This window comes from Musa acuminata, chromosome BXJ2-4 (assembly GCF_036884655.1).
Source record: "Musa acuminata AAA Group cultivar baxijiao chromosome BXJ2-4, Cavendish_Baxijiao_AAA, whole genome shotgun sequence".
Classification (NCBI taxonomy): Eukaryota; Viridiplantae; Streptophyta; class Magnoliopsida; order Zingiberales; family Musaceae; genus Musa; species Musa acuminata.
In genome coordinates, this window is record NC_088341.1 from 32356747 (window position 1) to 32377848 (window position 21102).

General features: G+C 41.7%; 1 protein-coding gene and 1 pseudogene across 1 annotated transcript; both read left to right on the forward strand.

Moving 5' to 3' along the window:
* Positions 1 to 5791: 5791 nt before the first annotated feature.
* Positions 5792 to 8821, forward strand: LOC103995371 (calcium-dependent protein kinase 29). Its single transcript, XM_065104756.1, has 8 exons — positions 5792 to 6708; positions 7110 to 7253; positions 7349 to 7501; positions 7634 to 7749; positions 7835 to 8002; positions 8079 to 8206; positions 8351 to 8450; positions 8543 to 8821. Exons 1-8 carry the CDS (start codon positions 6039 to 6041, stop codon positions 8597 to 8599), a joined length of 1536 nt encoding a protein of 511 aa, XP_064960828.1. The 5' UTR covers positions 5792 to 6038; the 3' UTR covers positions 8600 to 8821.
* A 1845-nt stretch (positions 8822 to 10666) lies between these two features.
* On the forward strand, positions 10667 to 18122 carry LOC135610353 (CSC1-like protein At4g35870; annotated as a pseudogene).
* The last annotated feature ends 2980 nt before the right edge of the window (positions 18123 to 21102 follow it).

Genomic DNA, 21102 nt, shown 5'->3' on the forward strand with positions numbered 1-21102 from the left:
TTATGATAATATATATTTAAAATATTATTTTTATCTATTATTTATCAAACATTCATAATATTTTATAATTATATATTCACTCAAATTTTTTTTAGTATATACTAAAAATACAGTTTTACCCTCCAAAGCAACCTTCTACTTCTTGTGGGATAACGTGCCCCTACTTAAGTCGCGGCGCTTCGGATCGTGTGAGATTCGTTTCTTCAGTCGCGGTAAAGTCCGCGTCACATTCCTGATCGGAAACGGGTTTTCTGGTTCCTTCTCCCTCTGATCGACCATTAACCTCAATAGCAGACGAAGAAAGCCATGCGCATAATGGAGGCACAAAAGGGACGCAGTAGATATGAGAATCAAAGTCAGGAGGACTACATCACCAACTTGTGCAAATCCAAACATTTCCATGGAGGACTACATCAGACCAATCTTTCTACATACAGATCATAAAGTTAGACCTCTCCGAACCTTCCAAAAGATCGGTACTCTATACAAATTAATGTATACATAGCCCACCAAAAAAAGCACGAACTTCAATTCTCCTCCGGTATGCTTTGGAGTGCAGGCATCCACCCGCCGTTCCGACGCTTCCCGCTCTCTGCTCTCTTCATGTGCCGCCTGCGCAGCGCATGCAGCAACTGCTCCAGGCTCGGCGGCGGCGGCAGCAACGTTCGACCGCGACCGCCACCTGCATCGCTGCGCTCCCCGCTCAGCGACGCTACCATTACCTTCAGCTCTTGCTTGCTCATCACAATCTTCAACCGCACTACTCCGTCGCCTTCCTCCGTGGAGATGACCATTCCACGGGTAAGCTCCTCTACGGCCTCCTCTGCCGTGACCCTCGGGCTCCCGAGGCAGAAGCACTTCCGGAGACCATGGCCACGTCTGCTCTCTCTCATATTGGGCTCCATTTCCATCAGTCTCCGGTAGAAGGCACTTGGGTTTATATAGAGGGTGGCGTAAGGCTAATTTGTGAGAAACGAATCTCAAATAAAAGAGTGAGAAGGTGCATGCAATTATTAGGCATCCAAAATGGTCTCACCTCACATGGTCTTCATGCGTTGAATACTACGAGTCTAACATGTGGTAGACCCAAATGGGTGCAGCATTAAACGTTACCAGGAATCAGGTAGCATAACATGGGAGGTTGTGACTACTTGACTTCATGTAGGGCCAAACATAATTCAATGCTGGATTCTACCGACTCCACATGGGCTACGCGACGCTTGCGGAGACCGCCAACCCAAGTTATGAGCGAGCCTCACGCCATGTCTTCCTGTTCATGCATCTAACCATCGTACATTGCACAAGGTTAGGCCCGCCCTAAGATTACAAGTATCTCACCACATGACGCTGCAGTAGTATATATGAAGCAACCATCGAAGTGTCTGAGTTCATTGACATTTGTCTTGTATGATGCGTTATCATCGCTGTAGATGATTGCGTCTTCCAACATGCTATTGTTCTACAAGGAAAACTCTTCGTCCTTGTTATTTTGATTCTCCAAATGGGGTATGGATACGTTACCTACCAATGTTGGAAGTTGGAACATCTACGTTTATGGATGTTGGTTGCCCAATGATGAGATCGGTAATGGGTCGGTCATATGCCACCAAACCGAGTATTGATTAGTATACATGCATCTAATCATGGCTTGATTGGGTGCAATGAGTACTCATTGGTCTTCTCATGATTGACTTACATAGTGTATGTATAGCATGGGAATGAATTATGAATTATCTTTTAACCATCTACAAATCTCATTTCTCCTTTACGATGAAAATTCCCAACTAGAATGTTTAGAGATGGTGATTATTCGTATTTGTGAAGTCTGCCATAATATTTTTTTTTTTGTTTCATTTTCTGTGTAGCAGAGCTGAATACACTTCATCTTATGAACCAATGGATTTCAAATCAGAAAGCAATCATCTGGTACAACAGGCCAAGGGGACATGAAAGAAACATGTTTAAAGTTATGCAGAATTCCCAATCCATTTAGAGATAAGCTGTCACTGCCTACTTCATTTCCTTACATGCTTAGCAGCTGATTAGAAATAGTCACATTATATTCTCATGAACTCATCATATCCTGTTAGAATAGGAATCTAATGTTCTCTACAAATGGAAGAAAAAGGATGAGTCATCACAAAGGAAAAGATATCAAAATGAGATTGCTTTTGTTGTGTTGATCTTGATCTGATCCCCAACTTTAAAGAATCTCCTGACGCCAACCATTCCTTTAGGGAGCTGTCTTCCCCTGGATTCTAAAGTTCAGCCACATTTTCCATGCCACCGGCCGATAGATGATTCTTTCTTGAAAGCGATACTTTCAAACGATTATTTTTTAATCTAAGGTAATCCGATTGAAAATTTTATCTTTTTAATACACTTGGATTCACTTTGAAATGTAAGCCTAATCCGATTAGCACGCAAGGGTTAATATAAGGTGAATTCTTGATAGTTGGAATCGTTTTGGTTACAAGTGTGAACCACTCTACCCCAAGTTTGTAGGATTTATGGTAGTCTTACGTCGATGGAGGCATGTTTGTACTGATCTTTATTTTTGGATGTGGCGGCAACAATGTCAGTTCGTTCTCGGCGGCTGACAATTAAGAAGCAACGTGTTCCCGAGCTCACTTATGGGTAACTCCCTCTTCCTCGAAGCCTTCTAGAGAATATCTATTCATTGGATCTTCTTTCTCGCGTCGAGATCGATGTAATGGGATATAAAGTGAAATAAATTTTTATATATGAATAAATATTAACAAGCTATAACACACAACAGAATTAAATAGAATCAAATATAACACTAAGATATATGTGAAAAATCCCTCCAATATAAAGGATAAAAATAATTGGACAAACTAGAGATAATCCACTATAAGAATAATGAATATACAAATCTCAATCTTTTGCCCAAAACCCTAACAACAATCATAAGAGAATAACTGGGATACAAAGATCGTGTCACTATAAACAAAATTTTAAATTCTCCATAATTCTTTCCAAGTAATCACAGTAAGAATTTACTATAGATTTAATCTAACCTGAGATGAAAACATTGCTAGATGATTGAGAACAGTCTCTCTGCGTTGTCCTTGTTTTCTTCTCTTTCTTTCTCTTTGGATTTCTATCTTTTTCTCCTCCTTTTTGTTGTTGCCAAGATGTGCCCTGCTGCCCTCGTTGGTGCCCTTTTATGATTATTTTCGTAGCCACCACACCCCCCCTTAATATGAATTAGGGTTAGGTTAAGTGGGGGTGAGCTATGGGCTGATAAAGCCCATCTTGGGTTGAATGTGGGCTGTCAGCCCAACAACCTCCCCCTTCAGCCCATAAGGGAAGCTGTCCCAAGACTCCTCAATGTGAAGCCATGCCGACCAACTGTCGGCATATCTCCTATCTTTCTTTTGGTAAGGTCTTTGTCAACATGTCTGCTCTGTTGTCATCTTTGTGAATTTTCTGAAGCTGCAACTACTTATCTTCAAATACATTTCGAATCCAGCGGTATCTGACATCTATATACTTTGACTTGGAATGAAACATTGGGTTCTTACATAAATGGATAGCACTTTGGTTGTCACAATGCACCACATAATTTTTCTATTTTAGCCCCAACTCTTGTAAGAATTCTTTCATTGATAATATTTCTTTGCATACCTCTGTAGCAGTAATATATTCTGCTTCTGTGATAGAGAGAGTAATACACCTTTGCAACCTGGATTGTCATGACATAACTCCACCTGCAAAAGTAAGTAACCTGAAGTGGACTTTCTCGTATCTATATCTCTTGCCATATCTGCATTTGTGTAATCTATCAACACAGGTGATCCACCTCTAAAGCTTAAACAAACCTTTAAAGCTCCCTCTGAGATACCTCAAAATCCACTTCACTACTGCCCAGTGTTTTTTGCTTGGATTTGCAAGAAATCTGCTAGTAACACTAACTGCATATGTGATATCTAGCCTCGTACATATTATTACATACATTAAATTTTCAACTGCTAAAGCACAAGGAACCTTTTGCATTTTCTCCTTCTCCTTATCACTTGATGGACTCTGTTCTGAACACAACTTAAAGTGGTCTGCAATAGGAGAACCAATTGGTTTTGCATTGCTCATACTGAACCTTTCCAATACCTTCTCGATATATTTCTCCTGTGACAACCAAATCATCTTAGTTTTTCTGTCACAGGAAATCTGCATGCATAGTATTTATTTTACTGGTCCCATGTTCTTCATTGTAAAAGACTCACTTAATTCCTTCTTCAACCTATCAATTTTAGACATATCTTTCCCAAGAATAACCATGTCATCAACATAAAGTAAGAGAATAATAAAATTCTCATCAAATCATTTGATGTACACTGATCTGAAGTCGTTCTTTTGTATCCATTTTCTATTATAAATGAATTAAACTTTTTTTACTAGAGCTTGCTTTAGCCTATACAAGCTCTTCTTTAATTTGCAAATAAAGTTTGCTTTACCTTTGACTTTGAAGCCTTCATGTTGCTCCATATAAATTTTCTCCTCTAAATCACCATGAAGGAAAGCTATCTTCATATCTAACTACTCAACCTCAAAGTCCTGACTAACAGCAATACTAATAGCAACACGAATAGAAGACATTTTAACAATAGGAAAAAATATATCTTCAAAGTAAATACCTTTCTTTTGACCAAAGTCTTTCGCAACCAATCTAGCTTTGTACTTTGATTGAGAATAATATTCTTAAATCTTCAACCTAAAATATGGTGGATTTGTACAACTGAACACTGAAGAAAGCTATGTTCTAGGATTTTCACTGTAAGTTAAGCATGAGAATGAATTATGAATTACTTTTTAACCATATACAATTATCATTTCTCGACGGAAATTCCCAACTAGAATGTTTAGAGATGATGATTATCTGCCTAGCAGAGCTAAATACACTTTATCTTATGAACCATGGATTTCAAATCAAAAGGCAATTTGGTACAATAGGCGAAGGGGACATGAAAGAAACTGGTTTTGAGTTGTGCAGGATTCCCATCCATTTAGAGGTAAGCTATCACTCTCTACTTCATTTCCTTGCATGCTTACCAGCTGATCATGACCTCATATCCTGTCAGAAGAGAAATATAATGTTCTTTCCGAATGATAAATAAGGGATGAGTTACGCTTGTCACCACAATTGCACAAAGGAAAAGATATCAAAATGAGATTGCTTTTGCTGTGTTGATCTTGATCTGATCCACAACTTTAAAGAATCTCCTGACGTCAATCATTCCTTGAGGTCTTGTCCACCGGCCAATAGATGATTCTTTCTGAGAGCGATATTTTCTAACGATTATTGTAATTTTTATTTTTTTAATACACTTGGATTTAGTTTATTAATTCGATTGTCAGGCGAAGGTGCCTCAGAGTTTATTATATATTAGATTCTTTAAACTATTAAGATTTATGATAATATTTTAACATAAAAAATAAAAAAAAATATTATCTTTTATAATTAATTATTTTTAATATTTCGATTCTATGTTTTCAAAAGTAATATCGAAATCCTTGTATTTATGAAAATGAAACATTAAGATCCTAGTTAAAAATTTTTAAAAAAAATTATTTGAACAATAGATTTAAATATCTCAGATCTCAGTATAATAAAAGTATAATTATAGAATGTAATATAGAGCTTATTTAGGGTGCGGCGGGAACAATGTCACATCCTTCACGCCAAATGACAATTAAGAAGCAACGTCTTGCCAAGCTCACTGATCTATATCTCCCTCTTCCTCGAAGTCTCCTGAGAATATCGATTCCTTTGCGTTATCCGGCAGCATACTTTGAATCTTCTTTCCCGCGTCGAGATCGACAGACAGCTCAAGGAGCATCAAGAAAAGAAGGGGGAAAAGGAAAGTAGAACCAGAGGTGGAGGAAGAAGAAAGGTAGCAGAACCGACCTCCTTCTCCTCCTCCTCCTCGTAAAGTCTATTTAAAACCCATTAGAAATCACCAAGCAGCCGAAACAAGAAGACGAGAGTCGCAGAGGAAGACGAATCCCGAGCGCCAATGGGGAATTGCTTCAACAGAACCTACGAAATTCCCATCACCTCCGGCCCTGTCAAGCCTCGACCTCCGCCTCCACCCGCTGCCTCCCTTCCCAAGAGTGATCCTTCGAAGCCCAAACAAGCACTATCCTCCGTCGGCAGAGCACCTTCCTCAGCCAAGATCGGACCGGTTCTGGGGAATCCCATGGTCGACGTGACATCCCTTTATGCGCTCGACAAGGAGCTTGGCCGCGGCCAATTCGGGGTCACCTACCTGTGCATGGAAAAGTCGACAGGCCGGAAGTACGCTTGCAAGTCGGTGTCGAAACGCAAGCTTGTGACCAAGCGTGACATGGAGGACATGCGCAGGGAGGTGCTGATCCTGCAGCACCTCACCGGCCAGCCCAACATCGTGGAGTTCAAGGGCGCATACGAGGACAAGGACAGCGTGCACCTCGTGATGGAGCTGTGCTCCGGCGGGGAGCTCTTCGATCGGATCACCGCCAAGGGAAGCTACTCGGAGAAGCAGGCGGCCGCTGTGTGCAGGGACATCGTCAACGTGGTGAATGTGTGCCACTTCATGGGCGTGATGCACCGGGACTTGAAGCCGGAGAACTTCTTGCTGGTGAGCAAGGACGAAAATGCTGAGCTCAAGGCTACAGACTTCGGACTCTCCGTCTTCATCGAAGAAGGTCTGCTCTATCTTTACCATAAAAAGAAAAAATGCTACTGAGCGATGACGATTGCTGGGCATCAACTTGCTTGCTTACTTCTCAATAATCTAGCACGAACTCAATCTATTCCCTGTGCTACTGATTTCCACAAAGATGATCCTTATATCAACTACTATGTCATAAATTTTCACAAACTAAAAGATCTATTTAGCCAACATCCTTGAGATTGAAGTCCGCTTTACCTCTCCTTAGGTTCTGGTTCACCCTATGTTTTCCTGAGATACAACTGTGGCAAGCAATAGGACAACACCCCTTACATGAGCTCCACTTAAATCAAAGATATGTTAGAGAAAGCACATCACACATAATGCAGCTGCAACATTCTGCTAAATTCTAAGCCATTTAAAATGTGTGTCCAGGTAAAGTCTACAAAGATGTGGTAGGAAGTGCATATTATATTGCTCCAGAGGTGTTACTGAAAAACTATGGGAAGGAGATTGATGTATGGAGTGCTGGGGTCATACTGTATATTCTCCTCAGTGGTGTGCCACCGTTCTGGGCAGGTATCTACCACAATTACTTCTGATGTGATCCACTTTACCATTATTTGCTTTTGACAATTGTTACTGATGAATCTAAGCGGGAAAAATCCATGCAGAAACGGAGAAAGGTATATTTGATGCAATATCACAAGGGTACATTGATTTCGAAAGTCAACCATGGCCAACAATATCTCAGAGTGCAAAGGACCTCATCAGAAAGATGTTGACAAAAGACCCCAAGCAGAGAATTACTGCTGCTCAGGCCCTTGGTTAGAATCTCATATCATTACATTGACAATACAAAGATGAAGCTTAATTTCTTCTGTTTGTAATCTGTTGGGTTGACTGGTTCATTATGCTGATTACATTCATCGTAATTTGGATTTGTTTGGATAAAGCAGAGGACCCATGGCTGAGAGAAGGTGGTGAAGCATCAGATAAGCCTATTGACAGTGCAGTTCTTACCAGAATGAAGCAATTCAGGGCTATGAACAAGCTAAAGAAACTTGCGCTGAAGGTAGTACTTTTGGAATGTTTATACAGGTTTTTCTCTATATTAACTGCTGTAGTTTTGACCTAAGATGCCTTCTTGAGTGATCAAGGTAATCGCAAAGAATCTTTCAGAAGAGGATTTAATGGGATTACAACATACGTTTAATAACATAGACACCGATCGGAGTGGCACAATTACACTTGAAGAATTGAAGACTGGATTGAGAAGGCTGGGATCGAAGCTGACCGAAGATGAGATCAAGCAACTCATGGACGCAGTAAGACTGCAATGCAATCTCCTTTTCCTATCACCTGCACCAAAGAACAGTCTGAAACGCTCGTTTTCTGTCACAGGCAGATGTAGACAAGAATGGGACTATAGACTACATTGAATTCATGGCTGCTACGATGCATCGCCATAAACTAGAGAAAGAAGAGCATTTGTTGAAGGCCTTCGAACACTTTGACAAGGATCATAGCGGGTAAGAACTCAGTTTCTGACTGCAGCACAATCACCAAACATTTATTCTTTGCAAAATAGCACCAAACAAAACAGATGTTCATCAATCGAGGTTGTAACAATGGATCTAATTGTTTGATATCTGCTTTCTTGAATTCTTCACCAGGTATATTACAAGAGACGAACTGAAACATGCCATGTCACAATATGGAATGGGTGATGAAGCAACCATCAATGAAGTACTTGATGATGTTGATACTGATAAAGTAAGTGATTGTCTCCCTCTTGTGCATTACTACCTACCTGCATGTATACCTGAGCCCTTACAAGAGAAAAAATATATGTTACTTCTTCACAGGATGGTAGAATCAATTATGAAGAATTTGTAGCAATGATGAGAAATGGCCACACATAATTCTGGAGAAAGCAGGAGACAAGCAACTTGTTTTCCTTCGAAAATACAAATAAAATCCATCCCAAAATAAAGTGAGAGGCTCTGAATGATCAATAAAGCATTGTGTATGTATCCGCTAAGCAAATACTGATGTTTCAGATATGTGTAAATTTCAGAAATGAATCCAGGATGCTGATTTCTTGTGTAAGACCAATTATGATTGGAAGAATTATAGCGTATCAATTGTAGTGCTGTCTTCCATTGAAATTTGAGCTTCTAAATCATGAATTATGTCTTACCTTCTTTTACTTCCATCCCTTTCCTCTTTCAATGCTACCAACCACTTTCCTTCACCCATTTCTTTTCCTAACAGTTGCATATCATGTCAACGCCTGATGCAATGTATCTAATCTGTGTTCACTAAGACGATCCTTCAAGGTTTGGTAGAAGATTCATGCCACCACCTTCCTGTTTAAGATCCATGCCCTTGTTATATTTCCTCATATTAGAGTTACTGAAGATGGTTTTCTTTCAAGCCTTCAGTAAGCTTGGTAGCAGTCATACCCCTGGCAAAGCTTGCTACACGTTACCCCATCACTGAAGTTGATGAATACTCCTGTTTTTGTCATCTCTACTCTGTTGTAGACCGAATGCTAGAGTCGTTCCACACGTTTGAGTCAACTACTGATGGTTTCCTTTCAAGCTTTACATTAACTTGGCAACATCAATATTTATGCCAGACCAAGCTTCTCTATGTGACTAATCTCTAAGTTGGTGCTTCTCGATGTGTAGCACAACAAAGAAAAAGAAAAACTGTGAATGACGACAGACTACCTTCTCTAACCTAATCAACAAAGTTCAAAGGTTTCTTTTCTTCTTTTTCTTTGCCGTGGAGTTGATGATGATGTATGTCATATGGTCTAACCAAGGTTGTCCCAGCTCTGCAGAGTGTTAAGAGTCAGGTATCTCTTTCACAGAGGAAAGCAGCTCCACATGCACTGTGACTTTATAAGATAAATATACCCCAAGTGCAGATGAGTGCTCTTAGCTTGCCCTCCATGGAGAGTCATGATCTCTTTGAGACCGGAGGCAACAGAGGATTGCCTATAGATGCAATTGGGACTTTTCAAAGATCGAGATTGCTACTCAAGACAATGTGGATGCAACAGGTGAGAAGGGTTTCTTCTGTTGATAACCTTAGCATGCACGGTAATTAGTCCGAGAGAGATTGGTTTGGCCAGTGACAATGGACTCGCCTTCATTTCAGAAGTTACAAATTGGAGAAATGGTGAGGAAGTTACCCCATTTGACTTGCATTCATAGTTACCCCCTCATCTGGCTCTCGTGCACTATGTAGAGGGGATGTTTTGTTGAAATGGACAAGCTTTCGTCTTTCTTCGAGTATGATGACCTAATTTTTCTGTATACCCTCTTCGTAAGCTTGCCTTAGAAAAAAAGGGTTTCAGTAAGCGGTAGTGAGATATTGCCTATCCTCCGAGGCTGTGCAACCGTAAGTTAAATAGTATCTCCTTTCTTTATCGATGTGTCTGTTATTGGTCGGACCCTAACCTTCTCATGCTGACTTGGCTAGCACAGGATAAATATTTCTCTAGCCAATTGTTTACGATGGATTGGCTCCACAGGGTGGCTTTACAACGGAAGATGTTTATCTTATCGACAAGGTCATGAAGTGAGGAGGCCAACACCACAAGGCATTATTCTTGGACAAATGGGAGCATGCAAGCAGACGGATCCTTTGGAGCCCAATTTTTTTCCCTTTTTGTTTTCTGCATTTGTTGGTTTTTCTTTTCCGCATTAAAACAAATACATTACGACCGCCTCGAGTGGCCTCGCCGTGGCCGCTAATCTTCTTCTCCCTCCCATAATAATTTGTATCCTTAAGATTTAATGAAACTTGGGATTTCATGAGCGTTTTATATTAGATTGACATATCATCCGATATTTGTGGAGGATATCGGACGGTGGAGTTTAGTTTAGAGGCTGACGCTATAATTTTCTGGTTATTCTAAAATAAGCCCAACGGAGACGATTCATAGTCGGGTCTCTCTCGATCAGGGTTGGGGTTTCTCTCATCCCCCTATGAGGGAGAAAGACCCATGAGCGCGCTCTCGATCGCTCCGTCCATGGCCGGCGCGGCCGCGCCTTCTGCGGACCCTGACTACCCCGCCGCCGCGTGGTACGGCAACATCCAGTACCTCCTCAACATCTCCGCCGCCGGCGCCGCCTCCTGCCTCCTCCTTTTCATCCTCGTCAAGCTCCAGTCCGACCACCACCGCTTCCCCGGCCCATCCGCCCTTGCCGCTAAGCTCCTCGCCGTCTACCACGCCACCCCCGCCCAGATCGCCCTACGCTGCGGCGCTGACGCCGCCCAGTTCCTCCTCATCGAGCGCGCTAGCTTCTTCGTCCTCCTCGCCCTCGTCGCTGCCCTGCCCCTCAATCTCTACGCCGGCTCCGTCCTCCTTGCGGACCCCTTCGCCCGCACCACCATCTCCCACCTCCGCCCTGGCTCCCCACTCATCTGGCTCCACCTCCTCCTCGTTGTCCTTGTCGTCGCCGTCGCCCATCTCGGCATAACTCGGATGGTAGACGACCTCCGGATAACCCGATTCCGCGACGGCAACGGCAATCCCAGTGACCCCAATTCGAGCTCCATCTCCATCTTCACCATCATGGTGCAGGGCATCCCCAAAGCCCTAACCGCCGCCAAGGCCCCGCTCGAGGAGTACCTTCAGCATCGATATCCTGAAAAGGTCTACCGCGTTGTCATGCCCTTTGATATATGCACCCTGGAGTACCTCGTCTCGAAGTGCACTGGTAAAAATTCTGTCGGATAAAAATTATTTTCGATGAAAAATCGATTTTAAAAACTTGAAAGCGTACGAAATGAATTAATAGCAATAAATACTTAATGAGGTTTGCAGTAAGGAAATAGCAAAAATAAAATATAAACTAGAGAATATAACAATTTATAGTGGTTCAGTCATCGTGATATATATTTATTCATTCGATTTCTCTTCCATCGAGGTCGCATCCACTAACGGTCTTCCTTCAATAGACGAAGATCAACCATCGTTTTATACCCCTCTTGTTCTTTTACCGGATTTAGGAGATAACAATTACAAGCATTCACTTTCTCTCTAAATAGAATTCTAATACTTAGATTTGGAAGAGGGAATTTTTAAAGAGATTGTAGTAGCGTTTTTTTGCTTTTAGACTCTCTGTGTTTCTATTCTTTAACCAGGGATGAGAGAGGTATTTATAGGCTTCAAATTAATTTAAACTTGGAGCCTAAAACTTTCCCATCCCGAGTTTCTCGGGCATGGGCAGTACCACTGCCTGCGTTGGGCGGTACCACCACACAGTGTCAGTCTGATACTAACACTGTCCTGGGCGGTACCACTACTCAGTTTGGCAGTACCACCGGGTGGTACCATCGCTTGGCACCCTACTAGGAGCGGTACAATTGCCCAAACTGGCGGTACCATCGCTTGACACAGTCTCGAAGATTGTGTCACGACGATGAGACTTCTTAGGGCATTGTTTGGGCCTCTTATTGGGCCCAACACAATTCTTACATGGGCCTAGTTGGCCCCTAATTGGGTTGGTCCAAATCTAAGCCTAATTACATGCTAACTATGAAATCCTAAGATATTTGCTAAGCTAAACAAGTCCCTATGTCTATTCTTTCGGCAAGCTTCCGACGAACTTCCGACGATCTCTCGGTACTGTTCCAGTGGACTCCCGACAAGCTTCTGGACTTCACGACGATCTTCTTGGTGAGTTTCGACGAGCTTCTCTAGTAAGCTCCGAGACTTCTCGACTGGTTCCATTAGAACTTCCGACGAATGTCCGGACTTTCAATGAACTCTCGAACTCCTAACGAAATCGCGTCCTTGACTCCGGGACTTCATTTTGCTTCATGCCTTGCTATCATAGTTAATCCTGTGTTGGGAAAATCTTTGGGGGCGACATCACATGCGCAACGGAAGAATAAGAAAACAAAATCCTCGATTCCCAAAGAGATGTTCGTCGGCGTGCGAAGATTGGTGCGCAAAATCCGCGAAATTGAAAAACTGTGTATAGAATAGATTGTGTTACCTAGGGAGATCGTATATCCCTGTTTCCTTGCAGATCCTTATGAGAGGGTGAAGGAGGTCAAGCGTTCTCCTCTCTAGCAGTGATCCACATAGCAGGGCTGCGACGACGCTCCTCAAAACTCCAGGCCTGCTCTGAGGTGCAGAGGGGAAGGAGAATAGGAGAGGCAAGCAAAGGCTCTAGCCGATGAAGCTCTGAATCCCTCCTATTTATAGAGGTCCCCTATCAAACCCTAATGGATCCTCGCCTAGCGGGTATTGGATCTGCATCCAATAACCCAAGCATTTTAGATTGGTGGATCTTTATCCAATAATCTCTCATGGGCTCTTATTGGATCTCGTCCATGGGATCCAATAATTCACGGGCTTATTGGATATCCAATAAGACAAGGGCTCCGTCGGATATCTCATATCCGAACCTCTACTCATCGCAATGCCTACCATATGTGTGTGACCCTCTAGGCCCAATATCGAACTGGCCGTGAGTCATACCTATCAGAAGTCCTTTTAACTCAGTGAATTATTATCTTTGTAATAATTCACTTGACTCATCGACTATGGACGTACTAGGCCATTACGCCGTAGTCCCCAAACGATACAGGGGAATCCAATCCATTGGACCTGTCTGTCCTTAGTTACCATGTACCTATAGTCCCTCATCCATCTAATATCCCAGAGACCGTATATCGAGTATGGTGTTGTCAGACCCATACGGTTTCTACTCGAGTCTCGCTCTAATCGGATTCTCTCGGAGAAATCTTTCTCTCTCAACCCGAATGACCTTGGCTAGGGGTTTGTCTGAGCAAGAACACATAAGATATTCCTCTCATGACGCCGAGAGTGGATGATCCTCTATTGACACTCAATAGCCCTCGTAAGGTCGACTACCACTCACAATGACCAGTTGTACTAGATCTGGGACAACCAAACCTATAAGTCTGGTATCAAAGAGTGGAGCACTTATATAGGACATCATTGGTGTCTCAAGTCTAAGGACCAGATATACCACTAGGACTACGGAATCGTTGTCTGACAATAAGGCATCATCAACCATCCAGCATTCTGTAAGCGGATCAATCAATGAACTCATTCTCCAATGAGCACCTGTATTGTATCCCTAATGTCCCTACACGAGCAGTTATGAGACCTGTTGCATCCATCATATGGACGGGTATACAGTACACCAGTCCGTTCGGTTATTACGATATCTCTCTCGAGTAACCTATGCCCGGGATTATTTAGGATATGTGTTTAAAGGTGAATCGATCTCATTTTCGTGATCTCATCACGATCCGATTCTCATTGCACAAATCCAAAGACATCACTATATATATATATATATATATATATATATATATATATATATATATATATATATATATATATATATATATATATATATATGCAATAGTTATATATATATATATATATATATATATATATATATATATATATATATGCAATAGTTATAAAGTGATATATGTCAAAATATAACAAGCAAAAAGATTCTGTATCAAATCACACGTGTCATTACTCACGTGATTGGCTTGCTCGGCACGTATGACTAGCATCCTGCACATGTAAAACGGGTGTACATGTCTTCAATAGTCTCTCTTAGTTCCATACAAAACAACTCAAAATCATATATTAAAAAAATAATCTTCAAATTTTTTACTCTATTAGTGTCTTCGTGTGTGATTTCGAGAGTGCGCCAAATATCGAAAACCATTTTGTAAGTAGAAACTCGATTAAACTCAGTTTTGTCTAAAGCGCAAAATAGAGCATTCATAGCTCTAGCATTTAAAGAAAACATCTTCTTCTCCAAATCATTCCAATAGTTCATTGAATGAGAAGACCTTTTAAAACTGGATTTGATAATCTTCCATAAGTTCAAATCCAAATAAAGCAAGAAAACTCTCATTCGAGTTTTCCAATAAGTATAGTCCGTCCCATTAAAAAAGAGAGGACGAATAAGAGAGTGACCCTCTTAAAAGCCAAAAAGAGTAATTTCTATTTAGGTGTTAAACCAAATTAGAAAACAAGGCTCTGATACCAATTGTTAGGATCAAGGTCGACACTAAGAGGGGGGGTGAATTAGTATCGGTAAAAAGTACGTCGGTTTGAAAAACCTTCATACGATAAAAATCGTTTCTGACGAAAAATCGATTTTGGAAACTTAACTTGAAAGCGTACGTAATGAATTGAAGGCAATAAGCACTTAAGGAGATTCGCAATAGGGTAATAGCAAGAATAAAATGCAAACTAGAGAACACGATAGTTTATAATGGTTCGGTCATCGTGACATACATCCACTCCTCTGATTCCTCTTATGTCGAAGCCATCGGCATTCACTAACGGTCTTCCTTCAATAGGCGAAGACCAATCACCTTTTTACACCCCTCTTCTCCTTTTACCGGGTTTAGGAGATAAAACTTACAAACACTCACTCTACTCTCTAAACAGAATTCTAATACTTAGACTTGGAGGAAGGAATTTCTAAAGAGATTGCAGCAATGTTTCTTTGCTTTTAGACTCTGTGCTTGTGTTCTTTAACCAAGGATGAGAGGGGTCTTTATAGGCTTCAAGTTGATTTAAACTTGGAGCCTAAAACTTTCCCATCCTGAGTTTTCCGAGCACGGGCGGTACCACCGCCCAATGTCAGTTTGACACTGATACTGTCCTGGGCAGTACTATCACCCAATCTGGTGGTACTATCGCCTGGAGGGCAGTGCTGGGCAGTACCACTACTTGGCACCTCGCTAGGGGCGGTACAATCGCCCAGACTGGCAGTACCACTGCCTGACATAGTCTCGAAGACTATGCCACGATTGTAAGACTTCTTGAGACACTGTTTGGGCCTCTTATTTGGCCCAACACAATCCTTACATGGGCTTAGCTGGCCCTTAATTGGGTTGGCTCAAATCCAAGCCCAATTATGTGCTAACTACGAAATCCTAAGATATTTGCTAAGCTAAACAAGTCCCTATGTCTATTCTTCCGGCGAGCTTCCGGCGATCTTCTGACGATCTCTCGGTAAAGTTCTGGCGGACTCTCGGCAAGCTTCTGGACTTCACAATGATCTTCTTGGCGAGTTTCGATAAGCTTCTCTAGCAAGCTCCGAGACTTCTCGGTTGGTTCCGTTAGAACTTCCGACGAACTCTCGAACTCCCAACGAAATCGTGTCCTTGACTCAGGGACTTCATTTTGCTTCATGCCTTACTATCGTAGTTAATCCTGCACATGTAAAACATACTTCGATCTAAACAATTAATACTAAGCATTAATTAAGTTGTTCGGAATTTTATTGGTCCCTCAACGCTTCGTCCGATTTTTTAGCGCATCGTCCTCTCTTGCGGCCTATTGTCCAATCGGCTAGTTGACACTGTATTAATATCCGCTCTTCTTGGCCCAATGCCCGAATCCATGGCCCGAAGCCTTCTATCGATACGTCGACCGTTTCTCCGGTCCGACGTCTAATATTCTGACATGTTATCCTCCAGCATAACATGATTTTTCCTGCTTTAATTGTCTTATCATGATCGAAGCATCCTGTATCACTCAAAACACAGATTAAAACATAAACATAATTATCAATTAGTTTCATCATCAAAATATGAGATTCAATATACCAATGTCCAGAACGACATCTCTTGGCTCGAAGCTCGTCGGACGCCCGATCCCTATCGAACGATGGTGACGAAGGCATCTAGATTGATGAGCATCTGTGGATGAGGAAGGCTGCAGAATTTGAGAAAGGCTGAGAAAGCTGCAGAATTTGAGGTTGGTACTGCAAAGGAAACTTTTGGACTACCAGGATGGACGGGCGCCTGGCGCCGGAATTGCATTCGTGGTCTTTAAAGACGTTTACACTGCCAACAAGGCCGTGAGGGATTTCAGGTCGGAGAGGAAGAAGAGGCCCATCGGGCAGTTCTTCCCCCTGATGGAGCTCCAGCTCGAGCGGAGCCGGTGGAGGGTTGAGAGGGCCCCGCCGGCAGAAGACATCTACTGGAACCACTTGGGCTTGAGCAAGCTTTCATTGAGATTGCGGAAGAACGCTGTGAACACTTGCCTCCTCCTGATGCTTCTGTTTTGCAGTTCACCTCTTGCAATCATCAGCGCAATGAAGAGTGCTGCAAGGATAATTAATGCAGAGGCCGTCGATCATGCTCAGTCATGGTTAACTTGGCTTGAGGGCTCGAGCTGGTTCGGGGCTCTCGTTCTCCAGTTCTTGCCTAATGTCCTCATATTCGTGAGCATGTACATAATCATCCCGTGTGCACTGTCCTATCTTTCCAAGTTCGAGTGCCATCTCACTGTTTCTGGGGAGCAGAGAGCTGCATTGCTAAAGATGGTTTGCTTCTTCTTGGTGAATCTCAATCTCTTGCGTGCAATGGTGGAGTCATCACTTGATAGTGCGATACTTCGAATGGGGAGGTGTTACATGGATGGGGAAGATTGCAAACAAATCGAGCAGTATATGAGTGCTTCATTCCTGTCAAGGTCCTGTCTCTCCACCCTTGCGTTTCTCATCACGAGCACCTTTCTTGGGATATCCTTTGATTTGTTGGCTCCAATGCCTTGGATAAAGAACATTCTGAAGAAATTCCGGAAGAATGACATGCTTCAACTAGTTCCGGAACAAAATGTGGACTACTCAGTAGAGCAAATCAATGAAGAAAGCAATTTGCGGATGCCTCTCGTTTCTGATAGAGTTGATAGTTTGGATTTGAATGGTGCCGAAGTACAAGATCTTTCAGTGTATCCTATAGACAGGAGCTTCCACACCCCAAAGCAGACATTTGACTTTGCACGGTACTATGCTTTTAATCTCACAATTTTTGCGCTCACCATGATCTATTCCTTGTTTGCTCAGCTCGTGGTTCCTGTAGGTGCCATCTACTTTGGCTACCGATACGTAGCGGACAAGTATAACTTCTTGTTTGTGTACAGAGTTCAGGGATTCCCAGCTATAACTTCTTGTTTGTGTACAGAGTTCAGGGATTCCCAGCTGGTAACGACGGGAAACTGATGGACAGGGTCTTATGCATTATGCATTTTTGTGTAGTCTTGTTTCATCTGTCCATGTTGTTTTTCTTCTCAATCCGTGGTGACTCCACAAAGCTGCAGGCCATCTTTACTCTAGGATTGGTGTTGTTCTACAAAATGCTCCCCTCGAGAACCAATAGTTTTCAGCCTGTCTTTGTTGGAAGGCATTCAGGCCGCCTGTAGCTTTGTGGATGGACCAACTGACTATGAGGTTTTCTCCAACATTGACATCGATTGGGATATCTAACAATCATGATCATAAGTTTGAGTTCCATACTACTTTGTGCTGTCAATGCTGCTTTGCAACAGGCCTTGGATAATGTATAGATGCTTGTGTTGTGTGGCTCATCCTAATATCCTTGCGTGTGTCATGAGCTTCCTTTTATTTATTTGTCTTATAGAATCCATGTGTATTTTTTGTTGTTGGCTCGGCCTGTGATAGGGTAAAGTTCGAAATTTGATGCCTTTTCAACCTAACTCTAATGGTCGTGAGGAGGAGTTGTATGACAAGTTCAAAATCTGTGGTGGAACGGTGATTGCATTTATGGATTCATGTGGCTACTTCTTGTCTGAGAACAGTGAGACCACTACATTCAGCCAACGACAAGTTTCTCTGCTGTGGTCCAAAGTATGTGGTACCATGTTAGAATGAAAGAGAAGAAATAGAAATTTTATTTTATTGATTGTATAACCTTGTTTATAAGGTAAAAATAATAATTAAATTAATTTTATAAATTGATGACGATATTGTAGGAATCAAGAAAAAATACAAGGAATGTCAAAGAAAAAAACAATCTACTATAGAGCTTGTGATAATTATAACCAATTAACAATGAAAAATGAATAGAATCTAATGGATAATTGATCATGATTTATCCATAAGATATGGCATCACGATAGACGCAATTCTTATTTGTATACAAAAATATTTAATGAAAGTTACATAATTACAATTGTGTTATATGCTCAAGAAGATAGCAGTCTTAAAAAGAACGAATGTTTTGACATTATAGCCTGAAGGCGTATATAAAGATTAGAGCATTGTGAAATTAAAAGTTTTTACTATTAGATTAAAGATATGAATAATGAGAGAAATTTATCTCAATTGAATTCTCTGTCATAACTATTTTTGTTCAACAAGCTCTTGCAATGTTTCTACAGTTTCATATATCTTTTCATGTTAAAATTATGCATCTGAAATAGTTTTGTCTCTATAAAAAGAGTCTCATCTTGGTACGTTGAAATCTTTTAATTTGATCCATATACTTATAAAAAGAATATTGTAAGTATGACACTGCCTCATATTATTTGTCTTACTTTATTTCTCTATAAGTATCCTCCAGCCGTCGATCCATCTAATCAAGATAGTCTCAAACTTTAGTCAGGAGGTCGATCGATTGGGTGATCAACTCGTTCAAGAATTCTGAGTTTGTTGGATGGTTTTGAGCCAAGGATGGCGAAGGTAATGCTTGAGCTTGAGATGCACAAGTTTCATCTACCTGACGAGGTATAACTACTAGTGGTAGAGTGGGGGCTGGGATTGACAGGATGAATGATCTCTTTATTCCTTAGTTTAGTTTACAAGATTCATTTGATTATCTTTCACACTATAAATAGGATTATGATATACATAAAATATATAATCAATAAAATAAAAAAAATTCTTCTCCTTTCATTCTAACATGGTATCAAGCCAGTCCTTCACCAATATCTTCTCCCTCCCTTCGTGAATGAAGACGACGGTAGGTGACTTTCCTCCATTATGTACAGAGGTTTTGTTTTGATGCACTCATTTATGGCAAGCTGTTGTGCGATCTATGTTTCGATCAACAATGACTTGTCACGATACATTAAGTTTGTTATACGAAGTGAAACTTTCTCTCGATACTCAGTGTTGATGAACTGATATACCGTGATTGATAAGTCAGTACGGTTTGGTCCACGGGTCGATGTCGGGAGTTTCGATCGGTAGGGGGAGGCGTCGGGATTGAGCATGTCTGTAGGTTGGGGTGTTGACTGTTGGAAAATCTTGGGGGCGACATCACATGCACAGCGGAAGAACAAGAAAATAAAATCTCCGATTCCCAAAGAGATGTTCGTCGTCGTGCGAAGATTGATGCGCAAAATCCGTAAAACTTAAAACTGCGTATAGAGTATATTGTGTTACCTAGGGAGATCGTATATCCATGTTTCTTTACAGATCTTTAGGAGAGGGTGAAGGAGGTCAAGCGTCCTCCTCTCTAGCGATGATCCACACAGCAGGGCTGCGACGACGTTCCTCAAAACTCCAAGCCTGCTCTGAGGTGAAGAGGGGAGGAGAATAGGAGAGGCAAGCAAAGGCTCTAGCTTATGAGGCTCTGAATTCCTCTTATTTATAGAGGTCCCCTGTCAAACCCTAATAGATCCTCGCCTAGTGGGTATTGGATCTGCATCCAATAACCCAAGCCTTTTATATTAGTGGATCTCTATCCAATAATCTCTCATGGGCTCTTATTGGATCTCGTCCATGGGATCCAATAATTCAGGGACTTTTTGGATATCCAATAAGACAAGGGCTCCGTCGGATATCTCATATCCGAACATCTACTCATCGCAATGCCTGTCATATGTGTATGACCCTCTCGGCCCAATATCGAGCTGGCCGTGAGTCATACGTGTCAGAACTCCTTCTAACTCAGTAAATTATTATCTCTGTAATAATTCACTTGACTCATCGACTACGGACGTACTAGGCCACTACGTCGTAGTCCCCAAACGATATAGGGGAATCCAATCCATTGGACCTGTCTGTCCTCAGTTATCATGTACCTATAGTCCCTCATCCATCTAATATCCCATAGACCGTATATCGAGTATGGTACTGTCAGACCCAAACGGTTTCTACTCGAGTCTCGCTCTAATCGGATTCTTCCGGAGAACTCTTTCTCTCTCAACCCGAATGACTATGGCCAAGGATTTGTCTGAGCAAGAACACATGTGATATTCCTCTCATGACGCCAAGAGTGGATGATCATCTATCGACACTCAATAGCCCTCGTAAGGTCGACTACCACTCCCAATGACCAGTTGTACTAGATCTGAGATAGCCAAACATATAAGTCTGGTATCAAAGAGTAAAGCACTCATACAGGACATCCTTGGTGTCTCAAGTCTAAGGACCAGATACACCACTAGGACTACGAAATCGCTATCTAACAATAAGGCATCATCAACCATCCAACATTCCGTAAGCAGATCAATCAGTGAACTTATTCTCCAATGAGCACATGTACTGTATCCCTAGTGTCCCTACACGAGCAGCTATGAGACCAGCTGCATCCATCATATGGACGGGTATACAGCACACCAGTCTGTCCGGTTATC